This window comes from Cupressus sempervirens, chromosome 6 (genome assembly GCF_028749045.1).
Source record: "Cupressus sempervirens isolate cs-2001-9-10 chromosome 6, ASM2874904v1, whole genome shotgun sequence".
NCBI classification, from domain to species: domain Eukaryota; kingdom Viridiplantae; phylum Streptophyta; class Pinopsida; order Cupressales; family Cupressaceae; genus Cupressus; species Cupressus sempervirens.
The window spans coordinates 208,031,750-208,051,843 of NC_143123.1; the positions used below are offsets into that span (position 1 = coordinate 208,031,750).

At 33.9% G+C, this 20,094-nt stretch overlaps 1 protein-coding gene across 1 annotated transcript; it reads left to right on the top strand.

Moving 5' to 3' along the window:
* The first annotated feature begins 8,089 nt into the window (after window positions 1-8,089).
* LOC149551978 (uncharacterized) lies at window positions 8,090-13,307 on the top strand. Its single transcript, XM_089790157.1, has 5 exons — window positions 8,090-8,602; window positions 8,681-8,906; window positions 9,004-9,208; window positions 12,217-12,652; window positions 12,732-13,307. Exons 1-5 carry the CDS (start codon window positions 8,090-8,092, stop codon window positions 13,305-13,307), a joined length of 1,956 nt encoding a protein of 651 aa, XP_089646283.1.
* Window positions 13,308-20,094: the final 6,787 nt, after the last annotated feature.

Below are 20,094 nucleotides of genomic sequence, written 5' to 3' on the forward strand. Positions count from 1 at the left end.
ATTTTAGCATAGTTATGTAGAATTGGTAGATAACAGCAAAGGCCTCCTTGTGAACATTCACATTTATCTTCAAGTAAGTGAACTAGAAGGTTGGAAAATAGTCATTCAAAACCTTGGAGTTGTTCATTGACCAAATTTTCAAGAGAGAAATTTGTGAGAATTTATGTTGTTGGCATCGTGCAAAATGACCGCTCAACACCTACTAATTGGGATTTGATTTTGGCACAAGCAGAGTTCACATACAATAATTTTGTGAATAGGAGCACTAAGAAGAAAACTTTTGACATTGTTACTAAAATGAATCCTAAGGGAACTACTGAACTAAGAGATTTGAAGCTTAAGACAAAGAGAAGTGTTGAAGCTGAACATTTTCAAATTTTGTGAAGGCTTTACATGAGGAAATTAAAATGAATCTGGAATGCAATAATCAAGAATACAAATAGAGAGTTGATAAGAGGAGGAGACATAAATATTTTGAACTTGGTGATAAGGTGATGATCTATTTGAAGAAAATATATTTCCAGTTGGTACCTACAGTAAGTTGAAGATGAAGAAGTTTGGTTCTTGTAAGATTCTAAGAATGTTTGACAGTGAAAATTCTTTTGAAGGTGAATTACTAGAAGATGTGCATATTTTATCTATATTCAATGTTGCAGATAACTTTGAACATTTTTGAATCAGATGATAAACTAAAAGGTAACATGGATTATCCTAAGAAGAAAACAGATAGCATTGAGAAGATCTTAAATATCCAAATAAGTAAAAGCACCAAAGGAATGGACTACATGGAATACCTAATTTAGTGGAAAGAGAAACCACTTGAAGATGGTTCATTGATTATGAAAGTTGAGTTGAATATTTATGATTTAAGTCATATTATCAGTCATTCCTAATGTGGACATCAATTTTTTGTTAACCTTAGGTTCTCTAATGCAAGAGCATCTTAGGTCTTTGAGCAATCTTCCATCAACCAAAAAAAATTCTTGTTTTTTGTACCTATATGTTGTTTGCAAAGTCGTCATTGTTGCTTTTATTTTCATGTTATGTGCAATTTTTCTCATGTTGAGAACATATCCTAGATCCTTGTCCTAAGTGTGCAAATCCTTATGTTCTCTATTTCTTGAGTTATGTGTCATTCTTTGCGATCATATTTTCATTTTTTTTTTATCCTATGAAGCATGTTGTTCTAATTGGAAAAGTTTTTGTTGATTATGTGGTGTGTTGTGTAGTTAGGAGCTGACTCCTAATACATGCATGGACCTACCTTTAAGTGTGCATCATTTCATATTATCATTTGTACAAATTTTAAGTATACTCTTCTAAGGATGGACCTATATTGTAATTAAATTCTTGACTAGCTAACTTGTGGCTTAGTTGGCTATAAAAGAAGCTTGGTTAGATGTAGGAGAGTAGTAATCAATAATTAGGAAGCATTCTTAGAGGAAAGAATATAGACGATGCAAGCTAAGGCTCTGAGATTGTAAAATTCTTGTTTTGTATAAGGTCGCAACCCAAAAGGCCTCATAGTTGGGCATATTATGGTTTCATTATATGTGAAGTGAAATAATTATACCTAAAAATTATTACATTTGGCCTTGTCTTCTCTGTGATATTCACTAATTTATGTGTATCTTTCTTATGCATCTCTGAGTGAGAAGTTTTGGATGCATTAAGTTGAGTTTATCCCACATGTTCTTCTTAAATCCATTTAGCCCCATGTTTCACTCCTTCACATCATCATATGATCACCTTACTGTATTTGACATAGACTTAACAAACCAATCAAATCATATATCACTTATCACTAACAATTCGAGTAGTTTCTCTATTAATTAATTGATCATCTTACCTTTTACTTCAGCAACAATAGTCACCATATTCACTTCAAGAGATGTTCCTAATTCTCTCTTAATGAGAACATCCACTAAACCTAATTGCAACACTCTTCTCATTGTAATTATGCTTGAATATATACTAGGAACACTAGGTCAATAGTTGACATCAATGAAAAACATAATAATTGATCATCATGCAATCAAATATGTACCATGACATTACTAATATCATCATTCATCACACCATTAATTATATCAGTTTTGCTAACAATGTTCGCCTTTGGCATTGATGCCAACACCTATTACACTTCTCTTCTTAATGTGAACAAACCTATTTGATGTTTCAAATTTTATCTCTCATTACTTCATTTAATTCTTCCCCTCACACTGAAATTATCTGTTCTTACATAAATTATCTTATATCCCTTTGGTTTAGTACATTTTCTCCCCCTTTGACAATAATACATAAGGTTCAAATACACACCTATTGTTTGTTCTACAAATATTTGACATACCAATACTTACTATGACTACAACCTATCCCCCTAAGGAGTATACTCTCAAACATCAATTCAAAGCATGAAAATATTAAATTAGTATACTTGAATTGATGCAATAATATCCCCTTTAATTAACCTTGGGTATGGGAACACCCCCTAACCTACAATGTCTAGGTAAATATGTCTTCTACCTGATCCTTAGTTGGCACGTACTCCAATATTATTTCATTTGACCTATTCTCTAAGATATTGATAATCTATGGTTATGTGCTTGGTCTTAAACTACATTATTTCATTCTTTGAGATGTCACTAGCACTTTTGTTACCACAATAGATACAATTGATTCAGTTATCTTCTCCTAAATTCCTTCCATATCTATATCACTTGTGTAAAATTTATTGTAGTGTCCCCATACTTAGATTTGCATGTTGATTGATAGACACTAGTCTATTTCTTGCTTTTCTAAGAAACAATCCTATCACTATGAAATAATGCTCCTCCACTTGTACTAGTTTAGTTATCTAAATTACCTACCCAATCAACATCAGTAAATGCATTCAAAATGTAAAATCACCTTTGTATCCATACCATAGACCAGTATCTTTAGTCTCTTTGAGATATTTGAAGATTCTCTTTACTAAAATCAAATGACATTCTTTGGGATTAGAGGAAAATCTAGTCATTGTCATGCCCAAAATTGACATGGCAAAACACAACAAATTTTTTATCTATTTTTTTGTTGTATCCACTACCAATCTGTTACATGCTTTCGAATTTAATTACTTGATCTATAAGTAATCTTGACTTAGTACATTTTCTTCCTTTCCGATATTATGACCATGGCCAATCGAGATGATAAAATATTCATATCATGTGAGTTATACGATCTACTTTCCTATGTCAATCGCCCATATTGAGCCACTACATAAACTAAACCATTTATCTATAACTAACTAATAGCTACAAATATAATATCTATATATTTTCTTACACATAGAAACTACATATAATCATCCAATATATAGTAGCTATATTAAATATGTAATCATCCAATGTACAAAATTAAACTAAATTAAAACTATGCTAACAAAACTACTAACTTAAAATTTACCATTTATTTACTAACCAAGCTACTACAATTTCCTAACTAAATTATTTTCATTATCTACAAAATATATTATTAAATCAATTATGAACTAGCTATTAACATCAATTAACTCATGACAACCCCTTAATAAACATTACTAACATTAACCACAGAAACAAAATGCTTACTACAATGTAAATACTTGAGCTTTTAAGTAAGCCTAACTAATCTATATTGTACGGCTCTTCTTTTTTTAAAATCTATATCTAATTAGCAACCCCCATTCTACCACATTATTATTTCCCCACCACTAACTTTACTAACTTATTCACCCCACTATCCTAACCTTATCAACCAACCCTTAGCTTTCCGAGCACCTACGTCCTCATTCCTTGGCCCACGTGCGAAGCTCCCCATCCCCGAAAGAAACAACCTTTTTCCTAGTAGACCTCTCCTCCCTTCCCAAGGTGGGTGGCATGTGACGTGATGCGGAGGCTTTTTCAAGGCATGGTCTGACCCAAAGCTGCTTACCAACTAATATGCTATAGTGGCCTTTGGAGGTACTTTGGGAGGCAAAACTTGTGGGGAGGTGGGAGTCACATGTCTCCCCTCTCCCAAGGTGATTTCTTGCAATGTATTTTCCTTGCATCGCGTGGGGGCTACCTCGTCGATCCATCTCTTCCTCTTTGACTGGTAGGCCCTTCTTCCAAGCTCCTAGCACTAGTCACATCTCTCTAAGCACCCGTTTATCCCATCAGATTTGGGGGTTGATTGTTACTTTCCACCTTGGTTGATCGCCTAGAATACCATGACCATGTTTTGGTGAATGGGGTCTGACATGTGGGTCAGATTTACAACCAATAGAGAGAAAGTATTGTAAGGAGGGAAATCATGAGCTTGAGGACATAAAGAGAGATCTGATCACCCCATGACATGGTGAATCACAACTTGCCCCCTTCCTTTCATGTAGTTCACTTAAAGAGGAGAGTGTCTTTTCAAGTGGGTGGTTAGACTCCCTATGAATTAATGTGCATGATTTTCTTAGTTGAGTTAAGGCCCCGTTTGGTGAGCGGAATTGGAGTGGAATAGGCATTTGTCTATTCCAAAAAATGTCGAATTCCTCGTTTGGGTGTGTCATGTAGGAATACGGAATAGGCATATGAGTGGAATACGTATGCCATTTTGTACCAAAAAAGAAGGTATTGTAATTCCACCCAAAGAGGTGGAATTGGAATACGTATTCCAATCCCACATTTTTATGAGCTGAAAAATATGAAATATCGGGTCTGTGTCCCATGTCCGTGAAGCCCTATTCTTTTTTGGCGCTCAGATGTTGCTTCGTCGCGAAAGAGGGTTTTTGGTTTTTTTTCGTCCGCAGCCATTTTCGCAGCCAGCAGCCATTTTCGCAGCCAGTGCAGAGGAAGCTTAGGGCCACACAACTGCGTTCACGGTAAGCAATGTTGCATCACAGTTTTTTTTTAAGCATAAAACGTGCAGATGTGTTGAATTGTTTTAACTACGCAAGCTATGTTTTTTTATTAGACGGCCATGCTGATTCAGGGTTAGTTTTTTCGTATTAGTTCTTTGCTATTTCATATGATTATTTCCTTCAGAACTTACAATGTATGAAATGATAGATGAAGTTATACAATCACAATCACAATCTTGTGCCAGTTATACAATTATCACCAGCAACGTGTGATCCAGCCACTACAAAGTCATGTAGCTAGTTATGTTACACTAATCACAAATAATTAAACAACCCATTAGTTATATAATCAACAATTCCATCATTATCACAAACGAGTCAATACCCATCATTTCTGTTGACAGTATGCAGAAGTTAGTCACTCCCTGCTTATGCAGTCATGCAATCCATCATGGACTGATGCTTATGACCTGATCTTACTACCACCAAAAGAAACCTAAAGACATTTTGACTAAAGAAAATCACCCGCATATGGGAAAAGAGATCAGCAAGGAGAAGAAATTATAGAGGGTCTTTATTCCTCAAACTAAAAAACTAGATAGCTCTGGCATTCTTAAGGACTGTATGCCCTTGGATAGGCTTTAATCAGCATCTGTCTCTTCTTGGGAAAGCCTCTACTTACCCTATGGTCTATAATAAATATCACATTTTTAACTACATTTTTCAATAATAATGAAAGCATTTTATACAGCTTCACCTATCTTATAAATATCTTTGTTCATATATTTTGTGTTACCTTCTTCAAATCTAGTTTCCACTTCAGATTTTGATGTTCCAGTTCATTCAAATATCACTCTTGTCTTTGTAAATGGCAAAGATCCTATTTATAATTTCAAGCACCAGTAATGCCATTTTTTTGACAACAAAGTCTTTAATCCAAACAAGCTTTTCAATTCTAGCTCAGTTGCCTATATGAGCCAAGATTTGGGTTTGGCAGTTCACTGATATTTTGTACAGGTTCAGTCGAGTTCAGCCATACAAGATATATGTGATATAAAAATAAAAACTATATCAAACACCCAATATGAGTTTTTTAGAATCATTAAATGTCATTGTAATAGTGAATGCAATGTATGCACAGTAATCATGCTGCATTATGGATGTTGGGTACTTACCTCCAGGCTGGTACATGTGCTTGCATTTTCATTTTGTTTGGTGTATCTCAGGAATCTGGTTTACTGCAATGGCGTATAATATGTGTGACAGTTCTAGGGAGCTGCTGTTGACAGGGTTTTTTTTTTTTAAATGAAATGGTGTGTCTTGGTGGAGGCAAGAGTGGATTACATGGCTTGTCTGGATAGACCTGGTCTTTGGCTCTGGATGGTAAGAATGTAGGAACTTCTAGAAATGTATTAATATAGAACCATAAGTTGCACAAGTGTACAAAATTAAATTCATTATTTAATGTCAACTACGAACCAATAAAACATATAAAACAGTTGACATTACTTTAATTGCACATGGATGATCAATGAAAATCAGCGTATTATTTTTCACTTGAATCATCAAAATCACCATCTACTCCAATAGAGACACAAGAAGCAACTTCACTATGCAAGTCCTATGTACCAGCCACGGGCCCCTTATCCTCAATTGAGACTATTTTAAAAATAGCTATCTTGTCACAGGCAGGTTCTTCGTGCATTCACTCAAAACCTGGTCTGCGGTCCAATTTCCAGACAGAATAAATAGACAGACATATAAATATTTAATAACATATTCATGATATTTATCTTGTTTCTTTAGGCTATACACAAAAGCATTGGCATACATAGAGACACATCTGTATTCTACAATATAGACATAGACATATGTGTCTTCTAAAATAAGATAAACATACACACATGTATGCATGTAATATTTATGCCATAATCAAATAGGCTCCATAGAACCAGATATTACTACGTATGAAACCCCCCTTTTCCATTTACCTCATATATTTTTCAATTTTGTACCGTCCAAGTTCCAACCCAATGATCCTGCTCCCATTTTCTCCATCTCTTAACAGAAATAAAGTTAACGACTGAGATGCTGATGATGTGGCAAAGGCTTGATTCCTAGTATTGAAAGTAATAATGATAAACTAAGATGATTCAGCCACAAGAAACAAAACGAAAAACCAAAAAGAGTGACCATCATATGCCTAGTTCTAATGTTGTGTTGCCAATCCCCCTGCCTGAAGTTAACACCGCATTAACAATGCCCTACGAATAAAAGCACTATTATTTCATTCTAAAAATTCCAAGAAGCCTAAGGGGATTTTCTACAAATAAGTCACACTAACCCTTTTAGCCTTGATCTCATCCTCCAGTTCATGAAACCTATTATTAAGCCTGCCAAACTTATTGATATTCTGTTGGTCCTCCCATGTCACCTCGGTCTCAACATCTCCACCCTGTTTGTTAAAACTCCTGGAATAAGTTCGGGTAGGGATTATGAGTCAAACTCCTAGAATAAGTTCGAGTAGGGATTAGCAGGGAACGATGCAGAGTAAAAAAAAAAGTGGGTATAAAGCCTGCAACCTCCAAAAGTTTTATTTAATGAAATTGAGATTGACATAGAATCTAAAATAGTAACTAGTGTATCAGAAGAGCACAGATTCCCTCATTAGCTTTTCAATTCTAGAAAACAATCAAAAAACCATCCTAAGCTCCCAATTCTGAAAGAGCAAAACAATTTGTAGTCCATTAGCTGTATGGCAAGGAAAGGCTATGGTTTGAATGTGCATGTGCATATTAAGCGGAAAACTTTGGTTTTATATATGTTTTCAATTGTCATTTTCAAGTAAAACCGAAAGAATTAGAACTAAATTATATTGTATCTTATTCTTGGACTGTGATGCCTTAATTAGTTGAATTTGTAGGAGGCTGCAAAAATAGCTTGAGAATGCAAACAATCATTTTGTGGAATATAATGGATTGTCTATTTCAGTGCTCTATAATTTCTTTGGTTGTTGGAATCAGTAGATGATGTGAATATATTGTTGGAATTAGCACTACCAACTTTAGCACTAGTTTGTTCATCATGGTTGCTTTGAGCATTTTCTAAAATTGGGGACATCCCTTAACCTCTGATAATTTTGAGGATATGGAGATAATGTCTTTTTTGCCCCTTCTCCTCATCTTTATTAATATGGAAATCTAAATTAAATCTATATATGTGTTTATAGGGCGTTCAATGGATCCTATTGTTGATAAAAGAGTTTACAGAAGCATTGTTGGGAAGATCACTCTCTTGCGTGTACTTGTTGTTTTGCTTGCAGCCCAAGCAGTACTCATAGTAGCATCTTATGATGATGCTAGAAGACAACGATGCAAGCGAAGAAGACCTGCTTGTCCTTTTTTTCAACGTATTATATATTCTAATGACACAGATTGCCATGACCAAATACGCATGAGTAGAGGAGCTTTTTTCAAACTCGCCAATGTTTTAAGGGAGAGAGGGACCATTAAAGATACGATAAACATGAAATTGGAAGAACAGCTAGTCATGTTCCTACATACCCTTGGCCACAATTTAAGGAATCGTAAGGTTGGCCATAACTTTGGTCACTCAGGAGAGACTGTGAGTCGCCACTTCCACAAGGTCTTGAAGGCAATCATATTGCTCCATGGCAATTACTTGTTTCCCCCTTCCATAACTACCCCTCTAGAAATTCTTGGGAAGGACCGTTTTGATTCATACTTCAAGGTAAATCTCTTGGATTCATGTAATTTCTTGCTTGAGAATATTGTCACATATTTGACTATAATATTTTTAATGTTCTAGGATTGTGTTGGAGCAATTGATGGGACCCATATACCAGTTACCATTGATGTGGACAACCAAGCAAAATACCACGATAGAAAAGGCAACCTGTCACAAAATGTAATGGGTGTTTGTTCCTTTGACTACAAGTTTCAATATGTTCTTGCTGGTTGGGAAGGTTCAGCTGCAGATAGTCGTGTTCTTGCTTCAGCTCTATCAAGAGCATATTCACTAATAGTCCCCCCTGGTATATTTGATCATATTTCTAATGATTATTTAGTCATTATTGTAAACCATAGTGTTTATGTTATTTCAATCATAATATTTATTGTTTTTATGTATAGGAAAATTCTATTTAGTTGATGCTGGCTATCCAAATGTTCCTGTATTTCTCGCCCCTTATCGATGTACACGATACCACCTAAAAGAGTTTTCTAGAGCAAACTCGATCAACAATGCCCACGAGCTATTTAACCACCGACACTCCTCTCTTAGGAATGTGATTGAGCGCACATTTGGTAGTTTGAAGCAACGTTTTCCTATCTTGAGGCATGCGACATCTTATAGTATCACGACTCAAACTAAGATTGTGTTAGCATGTTGCATACTACACAATTTCATTACGATCGAGGACGGTGTTCCACACGAAGTAGAAATTGAAGAGGAAGTTGATCGTAGAGGGATAAATGTCCCAATTCTTGAGACTTTTGGGATGACTCAACAAGATAGAGATGATTGGGGAAATTTTTGAAATGAACTAGAAGAAAAGATGTGGGAGGACTATAGATCTCGGCATTAGTTGATCATTTTACTTGCATTGATACATTCTATTTCAATTTTGAATAGCTAGATACTGCAGATTTTTGATAGCTTACCCCATATCAGATGTAGAGCTCGCCAACACAAACTCCATTGAAACTGATTTCTCACTATAACTGAGATCTTAAGTAGAGATGCTAGTTTAGAATATGTTCGATGCTAGTTTTACATGAGACCATTGAAGGGGAGATGTTTGAACAATTGGTTGTTCTCGACTAAACTAATAGTTTATCTCAAGGCTTGGAATTTTGACACTGTAATCAAATAAGATATACGTAGGTGATAAAGTTTGCTACTATATTTCCATCCTGTGTACTGTATAAATTCTTTGTTTTATTTATATATACTGATTTGGGTTTAATGGCAACGCCTGATTTGATTGCATTATTATATGCTTTTAACTTGGTCCATTCATAGGATTTATGCACATTGCTTGACTGCCATGTTTTGCTCTCCACATTCATAGGACCTCCAAATTTGCATACATCTATTCTCTTGTCTAATTCCGCTTTCCAAATTTGTATACCTGTATTCTCTTGTCTACAATTTCAAATTCGATCTGCAAACTGTTTATTTGATTGGTTGGAGAAGAAAAACTATCCTACTACATAGAGCTTCAAACTATCAAACTGATTCTCTGCCTACTTATACTATGATATAATTTGATCATTGAGCCATAGGGGATTTACATGTATGTAAAACTGCAAATGCCGAAGAACTTATGTTTTTAGCTGGTCCATTTCTATGGTGGATTTTACAATACACTTTTTGGTATTATGTTACCTCAACCTAGAGAGATTGAGACTGAAAAATGTGAACCCCTTTCATGGATATAGAAAATGTGAACATTGCTCTTTCTTTCATTTTGCAAAACGGAGAAGCTTTTAGTCTTTGTAGATGTATCACACATTCATTATTGTTTTGGGCAACAACTGTCAAAATAAAATTAAGCGCAAGAGTACAAAATTTCATTCAAAACTGAATCTGTATGATTTTATTTATCTCTGGTGTAAAACAGTGAATTGTGAGTTTTTTAAGGAACTTGTGTGTTTAAGCTTGCTGCATCAGATTGTGTTCCCTGTACCAAAAGGAAAATCTTGTTCCAATGGGCTGATATGACACATTTATCCTTATTAGTTAGAAAACTCCCAAGCTATACTGAGGTTGTGTGGTTGATAGTAAGAATTCCTTCACTGTGATCTGGAAATATTTATTGTATAGCTATTCAATACTGTGAATGATTATTAAATTGGAAGTTTGGAATTTGAAATTATGTCAAGTACTTTGATAAGAAACGAGAAAGATGGATTTTGGCACTGGGTGCACAAGAAGTCAAATGGGTTGGATCTGATGTACCCCAGCAAATTTTGGAAATCATTGGGCATCATCAATCTGAGGGAACATACCTGTCATACTATTTCTGTGTGTAGTATGTAAAAAGTAGATAGTAAAGTTATCCAAGAAAACCTATAATGATGCTCAGCCCTGGCTGTAATAAGCACATTGAGTTGGACAGAGATGGTTGGCCTGTGGCAGAAACTGAAATAGTATCAATCTCTAAGGATAATACTAATGAGCTTCATAAAAGGCACAGATTGATCATATATTAGACTTGTGTGATGCAGTCCATATTTGGAAAATAGGAGGATCCAATGTTCTTGCTCACAAATTTCACAGCACCAATACAGTAGGTTGCTTTGCACTCTGAAATCATTAAATAACTGGATCATGGAATTGTCTTCAGCAAAGCCAATTTTGATGCAAGTAAATAAAGATTTATGGTGGACACTCTATACCCAAAATAAGTTAATAACTAGAGTTTTAGAATCTATCCTATCCTAAGTTATAACAAAAAAGACATGGAATATTTCATCATCTGTAAAAGTTGGCATAGATTTAGGGTCTTTGTATGCTTAGAGGAGAACTTTTTAACAAGTTGCTTGCTACTAGTAAAGGTTGAATTTGAGATAAATTGGAAATATATCCTTATCTGAATGAGTTGACACTATTACAGACCCTACCTTCATATGGTGATAATTCCAATGTAGAAGTTTCGATGGGAAAATGGAACCTTTAACTGATGTAAAGGCGTCCATGTAAAACCTGCAGAAGCTTTAGCTGTTATTTAAGTGTGAGATAGTTAATTGTAATTGGACTTGAATGATATAGAATTGGTCCTAGTGTCTAAGACTACTATGATGGGGGGTGTGAATCAGTGCAGATAAGAATCAAAAACAACTATTGAGCAACTTTAATAATAAATAACATGCAACAGAAAATACCACACATATGACAAACACATAAAGAACACTTGACACACAGATGTTTCCCATGGAGACCCTAGTTAGAGTGTGAAAGTCGTGTGGAATGATCCCCACAATCTTCCACTCGTGCATTGATGAAAGTTCCACTGTTATGAGCATATACAACACCTTCTTAAAGGTATACCCAGTTAAGAATATTTAGTCTGGTTAAAAGGTATACCCAATACATCTGAAAGCCTCCTGTTATTTAGTCTCTGCAACATCAGTCTTTGGCTCATTCTCAAACTTTGATAAATCTCCACATAGTTGTTATCAGAAAAACATTTTACTTGCACCGAATAATTAGTCCATGTGAATGAATAAATAGGTTTGTTGAGGGGTTATTTCAGAGTATGGTTGATATTTGGTGATATATATTTTTAGTTGTTGTTGACAATATATAATGTGCACTTTTATTTTATGGATGTTTTCCAGCAATATAATAGTTGCCTATTGCAGCAATATGTCGTTCACAAATCATTTGATGAGCATACACGAGGAGGTTAATATGCCCCCCACTACCACCCCTGTTGCTACTACACCTGTTTCTACTCCAACTTCATCTAGAAATCCAAAAATTGTATGGACTAAAGAAATGGAGAGAAAATTGTTGGATTTGCTCCTTGAGCAAGTCAATCTAGGAAGGAAAGGTGAAGGAGGTTTTCGCAGAGAAGCATGGAGTGCTATCGAGAGGAGATTCAATCAAGAGCTGAAATTGAACCTTGGAAAGGATAATTTCAGAAATAAGTTGAAAACATGGAAGACGGGGTATAGGATAATGAAGGAGTTACGAAATACTAGTGGCTTTTCTTGGAATGAGGTAACTCAATGTGTGGATGCTGAAGATAGTGTGTGGGATGAACTTCTGAAGGTAATGTCCTCTTCAAAAAAAAATTCAATACTAATGGCATAAAAAGTTTCTAATTATTTAATTTTTGCAACATGTATAGAGAAAAGAATTCAGAACTGCAAGAGTGTATAGGAGGCAGCCATTCAACTATTTTAATGATCTAGCTATCATAGTGGGAAATGACATAGCGGAAGGAAGTGTAGCTGGAACACCACAAGATGTTGAAGATGGTAACCTTTATGATGATGCTGTTGATCTAGATGATGATGATGATTTGAATACGCCTGTGAACGATGTTGTTGATTTGGATGAAGATTTCATTCAGTCAAATCAGTCCAGTGCATCCGCTAGAAGCATTCCTTCAACACCAACGACAAGGAGACCAAAGAGGAGGAAGGCCAGCATGGCCGCTTCTTTGGATGTTATATCTGAAAGTATCCATGAGATACGAGAGGGAATCAAACAGTCGCACACCATCAAATTTGATAAAGAGGATACTAAAAAAGAAGCTGCAGATTTGTTTGCTGCCTTGAAAGCCATCCCAGAAATCAGTCAAGAGACTATGACTATCGCATCTAATCATTTTATGCAAGAACCAACAAGAGCTATTTGGTTCTTACAGATGGATGATGTAGCGAGGGAAGCTTATATTAGATATAAATTTGGAGGATTGTAATATTCTCAAGGATGAGGAAATTAGTATTTTATATTATCTTCAATTTTCTTTAGAACTATTTAGCACTCTATATTGAGTGTTCACATTTTTTTGAGCACTGTGGTAATATTTATCAGCCATACATGTCAGATTCCTAGAACTTATTTTCATTTTTAGCCCATTATATTATAGGTGTGACTTTTCAAACATAAAAAAGTGTCTCTCCATTTAATTAATAGCTGTTAAAACTTCATTGATTAATCCACTTTAACAATTCTTATTTGCCTCTTAATTTTATCAAACCTCATGCCATTAAATTGTCGCTGCTTAGAATATGCATGATGTGAGACTTTTATAGCTATGAACAATGACTTTTATCTATAATTTTGGTACACATTTTACTTATAATTTATAATCATATCTATGGAAATAATCATATCTCACCATATTTCCACATTATGGTAGTTCATACTTTGCAAAATATTGACAAGCTATTGATTGTGAATATCCTTGATGACACTAGAACTTTAGAATTTTCATGCAAACCAAATTTGAAATTTCCTTGGTGCTGAATTAAAATGACTATGATTTATAGATTTTAAAAATGACCGATGCAGTTAGATCCAAAACTATAATTATAATAGAAAAAGATTCTCAGTATTATTGTTGTTTGTATTTAACTATTTAAATTTACTTATGAATTTTTTTAATTATAACATAAAATAGTGTAGCTGTAAATATTAAATATCTAGATTGTTTACCTATCACCTGAGATAGTTACAATTGTAACAATCTAGAATAGATAATTATATAGTTACATTTTTTATGTGAACAGATAACCAATTGTTACAATCAAACAGTAAAAACTATAGCTGTAAATATTAGATATATAGATTGTTTATCTACCACCTGAGATAGTCACCTCACTGCAAATTCTTTCACTTGCGGAAGTGTTGGATTATCTTTTTGATTTGATCTCATTAGCCCATTCAAGTCATGTGCAGTAATGCAGGTCAGGATTGAATCTATTGTCATTCATATCAGGAGGCAGAAATCCCTCATTCTCAATCAAAAATTTATGACTTTTATAGCTATGGAAATAATCATATCTCACCATCATAATTTATGTCTTCATTGTAGATTAGTTTCTGATTTATAATTCATTGTTTAGTCCTCATACGTTGGCTTGTTGTTGCAAACTGATGTCCAATTCTTTGGGGATAACATTATGATGCTAATGAAAAATAAGTAGTTCAGAAGTGATTTGGATGCATATACTCAATCCTAATGCTAGAAACGTTGTCACACTTGGAGAAGCCATTCCAGGGAGGAAATAACCAATAAAAACACACACTAACTTTCCCACTAAGGACAAACTGATGAAGGACAACTAACTCATTCACACAGACTTCTTTCTTACTTACACTGGTGCACCAAACTATTATATGCACTGTTACAGCAGTGAGGGAAAAGGCCTTAGCAGGCAGCCAAGTAACTTGTCTTTTGATTGCTCACAATACATCCAGCACTATGAGAAAACTAAACACACCATAGCATAAATAAATGATAGCTTATTTGTTCAGTTAAAATTGCATCATGACACCATTTTACATCCTATTTTTGCACCGTGCTTCTGGTGTTGAAATAAAATTTCTGTTTAAAAAATTGCCTCTACAGTTTATTAATTATGACTGGCATATCATTTAAAATACAACATGACAACTTTTTGCATCCTGTTTGTGTGTTTTGCTTCTGGTTTTGAAATAAATTTTCTGTTTAAAATATTGTCTCTACAGTTTATGAATTATGACATGCATGATCGCAACAATATTTGGTATGTAATCATTGTCATTAGTTCTAAGACAAGGTTTGAACAGCATCATATGTTGTTACTACATATTTATTCCTGGTTATTTAGTCTCCCTAGTTGAGAAATTATATCTTGAGGCTTTTTCTTTACATGATAATTTTCTCTTATTTTCTTTAATTTGAATTTTGGTTAGAGTTGTTGGAGGTCATAGCTTGAATGCATGATGTTGGTTTCAGGTTTCATGATGCTATCAACTCACTATAATATCAACATTCTTTATCAGTGCCATTTTTATGTTTTCTTATGTACAATATTTCTTTTGAATACAAACAAAGTTCCAAAATTGTAGTCATCTCCTTTGTCAGGTATCAATTCATGTTAGCTTTATGGGATAGTTTCATTCCTCGTGTAGATACAGGAGAAAGAGAGAAATTAGTTGAACAATCTGTCATTTCTCATTTGCCAACAAAGTGGGGCTCCTTTGAGGTCTATTGCTATCATTGATGTTCAGCTAAAAAATAAATGGTTTTTTTGTTTGACTCTATTGATTTGAGGTCTTATATGTTGGGTCATGACTAATTGAATGTTTCAACCATTTATCCTCACTATCCTTATTATAATACTTGCTAATTGAATGTTTAATTTTATTTGTATTTGTTCATATTTTATACAGGTTTGATGGATTTAAATTTACCAGTGTGCGAGTGTGGCGCTGGAGTAGTAGTGAAGACTTCGCATACTAAGGATAACCCAGAACGTAAATTTTATTCTTGTCCAAACTCAAGAAAGGCTATTACTAATTTTTGTTGTATGAACTTACATTTTTGAACCAACTAATTGTTCTAGATGCTACTAATTTAGAATTTGTATTGCAGGGGGATGGTGGTTGTAATTTCTTCCAATGGGTCAATCAAGGCCCCCCAACATCTGTCGTATCCAAATCCGTAGCACATGAAAGTACTGAGTGCAAGTTGTGCAAGATTCGAGAGAGTGAAAACATGTTTCTTCGAGGCATGTTGGGAGGCGCATTGGGAATTATAATTGTTTCAATGGTAGTAGTCTTTTGGGACCATATGCGTAAATGACATTAAAAGCCCAATCAACTATTGTAATTTATTTTATGATTTTGAATAAAAATGGTGGACATATTTAATAACAATTTGACTATTTTATTGTTTGGAACTTGTTTCTAATGTATTTTGGTGACTAATTTTATTAAAATGATGAATAAATTATATTAGTTTCATTACTATTTCAATTGATTTTGGAGAGTTGAGTTTTGATTAAGAATTTGTTCCATTGGAAAGAATGATTTTTTATTTAAAATTATTTAATGGAGGATTTTATTTTTCATAAGATGGAAAAATAGTGTTTTTAAAATAATTTTATTAATAGAAGAATAACTATAATGCGTTAATGAAGTTTGAATCTTACTTACAAATATTATGACGACTAATGATCTTTCAAAAAATCATTTCAACAATTTATTTATTAGCTTATTAATATTTATTATATTATAGGTTATGCACAAATGATAGGCAGTGTTTATTATGTAGCCGACCAAATCTACCATTTGTTATTATTTAAAATTACAATAGAAGTGTTATGATAATTTTAAAATAATTTAAAAATGACATTAACCAAATGTTTCGTACGCTGGATAGCCATTTCGCCATAAGGTTCTCATGTTGGAGAGTATATGTGATCTTTGTGACTTACATTGTAAAAATTGAAAAACATAAAAAATAAAATAAAATCAAGTAAAAGTACTCTAACTCATTCAAATGTATAATGGAAAAAATATTAAATAACAATAAAAAATAACCTTATTCCTAATCCGCTTTTGCACAACCAAACATAGGTTATACATATTCCCTATCAAATTCTGGGTGAACCAAACAAAGAATAGGAATACGTATTCCATTTTTGTATTCCTGGAATAGCAAACCCGGAATAGCTATTCCTATTCCTGTATTCCTATTCCGCTCACCAAACGGGGCCTAAGTAAATTAAGTTAGTGGGGTCCATGCTTAGGAAGATGAAAGTAATATTATAAGTATGCACCTAAGGATATATGCATATCTATATTGTTTTTAATACTACGAGATTACGACACAAGTCACGTGACTCTTATGAGTCCTCTCACACCCATGTATTCCTTTGAGTTTAATATTATTTAATTAGGTCTATGGGTAACACCTTATTGTTGGAAATATATTTATGATAGGCTAAGTTAATGAGGGGGAGGGGTGAATCACTAACTAAGAAAACTTAATTCTTATTTACCAGTCAATCATTCATGTGTGTTCTGATCTAATTGTATACATGAATAACTGAAAACATCAAAGCATTCATAACACTGTGACACACAATTTGGTGACCCAGAAACCTTCCAAATAGAAAGCAAAACTGAGGTGGGGATGATACCCACAAACTTTAGTACTATAGTATAAAGTTGGCTTGTTAAGACTTACAATGATCACTTCTGATGATCTACCCCGTTAGGAGCAATAAGGACTGCTAGGTCCACCTTGCAAAAGGATTTACAAATATACAATAAAGTATGCACTCGATAAAGAGATTTGCAAAAGACTATTAAGTTTACCTTGTGAAAGGATTTAACTGATCCATCTTTTAGGATGAAATAGTGGTTGATCTTTAATCTACAACTTGGTTTTCTGAATGAGATTCCTTTGAGTGTAATGATCACCTTATTGTGATAGATAAACCTTTGCTACTCCTTATATTGTTGTATCCTTGTATTTTGCACTTTAGCTCTTCTCTTCTAAATATCTTACTTCATATCTATATATTGGATGCGATATAATACATTATACATAAACTAATCCAATTTACAAATCAACAAAGTCAGCTATATTACAAGTTTACAAAAAATACACAAAGTTGGGCCAAACTGTAGGAAGTGGGGTTTTAAAGACTAGCTCGGTGAGGTTTTGATACTCAACATCCACAGCCAATGCTCAACATCATCATGCATTTAGTCAATGTAGAAACTCGGTCCATACTAATCACTTCTAAGTAGTCTTAAACTTGGTTTGCATTGGTGACTCAGTGAATACTATGAAACTCAGCATATAAACTAAATCACCTTATTCATACTACATAGCTCAGTAAATGCTATCACTATGAGCTCGGTATAAACTGAATGACTTAGTTAATGCTAAGTGGCTTGGTTAACACTGGATTCACATCACTGTAACTGCAAACTCGGTAAGCACTACACAACTCGATTTGCACTGAGGAACTTGGTAAACCTTATGAAGCTTGGTTTACACTGCTGATCACCATTATGGTAGAAACTACTCGGTGCAAACTTAATACTATCCCTTGGATTCGATAACAACTATAGAACTCGGTAGAGACTAAAATGCTTGGTTAACTCTGTTAATTGTACAATATGCTCGATAGATACTTATAATCTAAATAAGTGTATGTCACTAATAATAAATATGACTGTAATGTCAAAACTTATATCATATTATTTTTTCTATTCATAAGATTCTAAAGGATATTCTTCTGAATATTTTATTGGTCTATGATAGACCTAGGACTATTTTCTCCATCCCCATACAAAATCTAGAGAGTCAAATATGCATCTACAACATGTTTTCTCTTAAATTTTTCCTACTTGTTATCTATTTCATTTTTTTTTCTAATAACACCATTAATATAGTCTATGCACCTTTTGGATCTTACTTTATCATCATTAATAAAATCGACATAATGTTACTATTGATTGAATGCATAGTAAACCTATTTCATAATCAATATTTTGAATAAATAATTTACTCATATTGAATACATATACTATATACATGCACTGAATATATATACACCTCTTAAAGTTTCAATAGAAATAGCTACTACAATGAACCTCATCCACATAAGCCATTTATGAAAACATATCTATTGTTTCAATTCATAAATCAACATAGGAATCAATTTTTTATTTACATGGACATCAAAGAAATTACTGTTCCTTTACATGAGCCTCCTTATTTCCTTCTATCTTAGTTCAATGTATCTATTTTAAAACTTGAACTATTACCTAGCACACAAAATGGATTGAAATATGTTCAAACATGGAACCAATAGATTACTCTTTCTATGAATATTGCAACCTAAATGCCTTACATTGCTGAATTAATTCCTAGTGGAACTTATTTACGTGAACAATCTAATTGAAATACAATCTCTTGTATTACTTCATGATTTAATTGAGCTTGACACTAACAATGCATATTTGTTATGGGAGTACCCACGTCAATGGCCATCTTTGAAATGAGTTTTCTTTTACATTCCATCTATGACTATTTGACACTTCATTCTTTCTTTCACAAAACATCTAAATGTATGTTAATGAAACTATAATATAAATCTATATGATCATGTTCCATGTTCTTAATCTTCTTCATGAAGTCAGACTTCACAACTATGTACATAAGAACAAGATTTCATCTTTGCAAGGGTAATACACAACAACATGGATGGAAACTTCAAGTCTACAATACAATACACAAAGTATCCATTTATTGCTACTATGCAACCATTCATTGCAACAACATGGATAATATGGAGAGTGATTCTCCAATACATGTACACTACAATGACAAGTTTTCTCCTTCAAGCAACATATACAAGATGATCATTCCAAGCTTTTCTTTCCCATTGCTCCCTTGAGCAAAAAATCTGCAAATACATCACAAAGAAAATAACAAGAATGATGGAGGCTCACCTCCCATCCTAGATTTCTATGAAGCCACCCACCGAGCAAGGGAAACAAGACTCAAATGGGTTACACTCATGCAACTAACAATGCATTCACAACATCACAATACATATACAATCCCTCCATGGTTGAACACAACAATTCACTATTGGAATCATGAATACAGTGGGTGAAGGTGGGCTCTCCAAAGAGGAGAATTCCATATCCAAGTACACATATACATTTGCAATTACACAATGCCTCTTCAA

What these genes read in the sequence shown, in the direction of transcription:
- LOC149551978 (XM_089790157.1), top strand. Translation starts at nt 8,090, where the DNA reads ATGGATCCTATTGTTGATAAAAGAGTTTACAGAAGCATTGTTGGGAAG. An exon ending in GTTTTGATTCATACTTCAAG is followed by an intron (nt 8,603 to 8,680) that starts GTAAATCTCTTG and finishes TTAATGTTCTAG; the next exon opens with GATTGTGTTGGAGCAATTGA. An exon ending in TTCACTAATAGTCCCCCCTG is followed by an intron (nt 8,907 to 9,003) that starts GTATATTTGATC and finishes TTTTATGTATAG; the next exon opens with GAAAATTCTATTTAGTTGAT.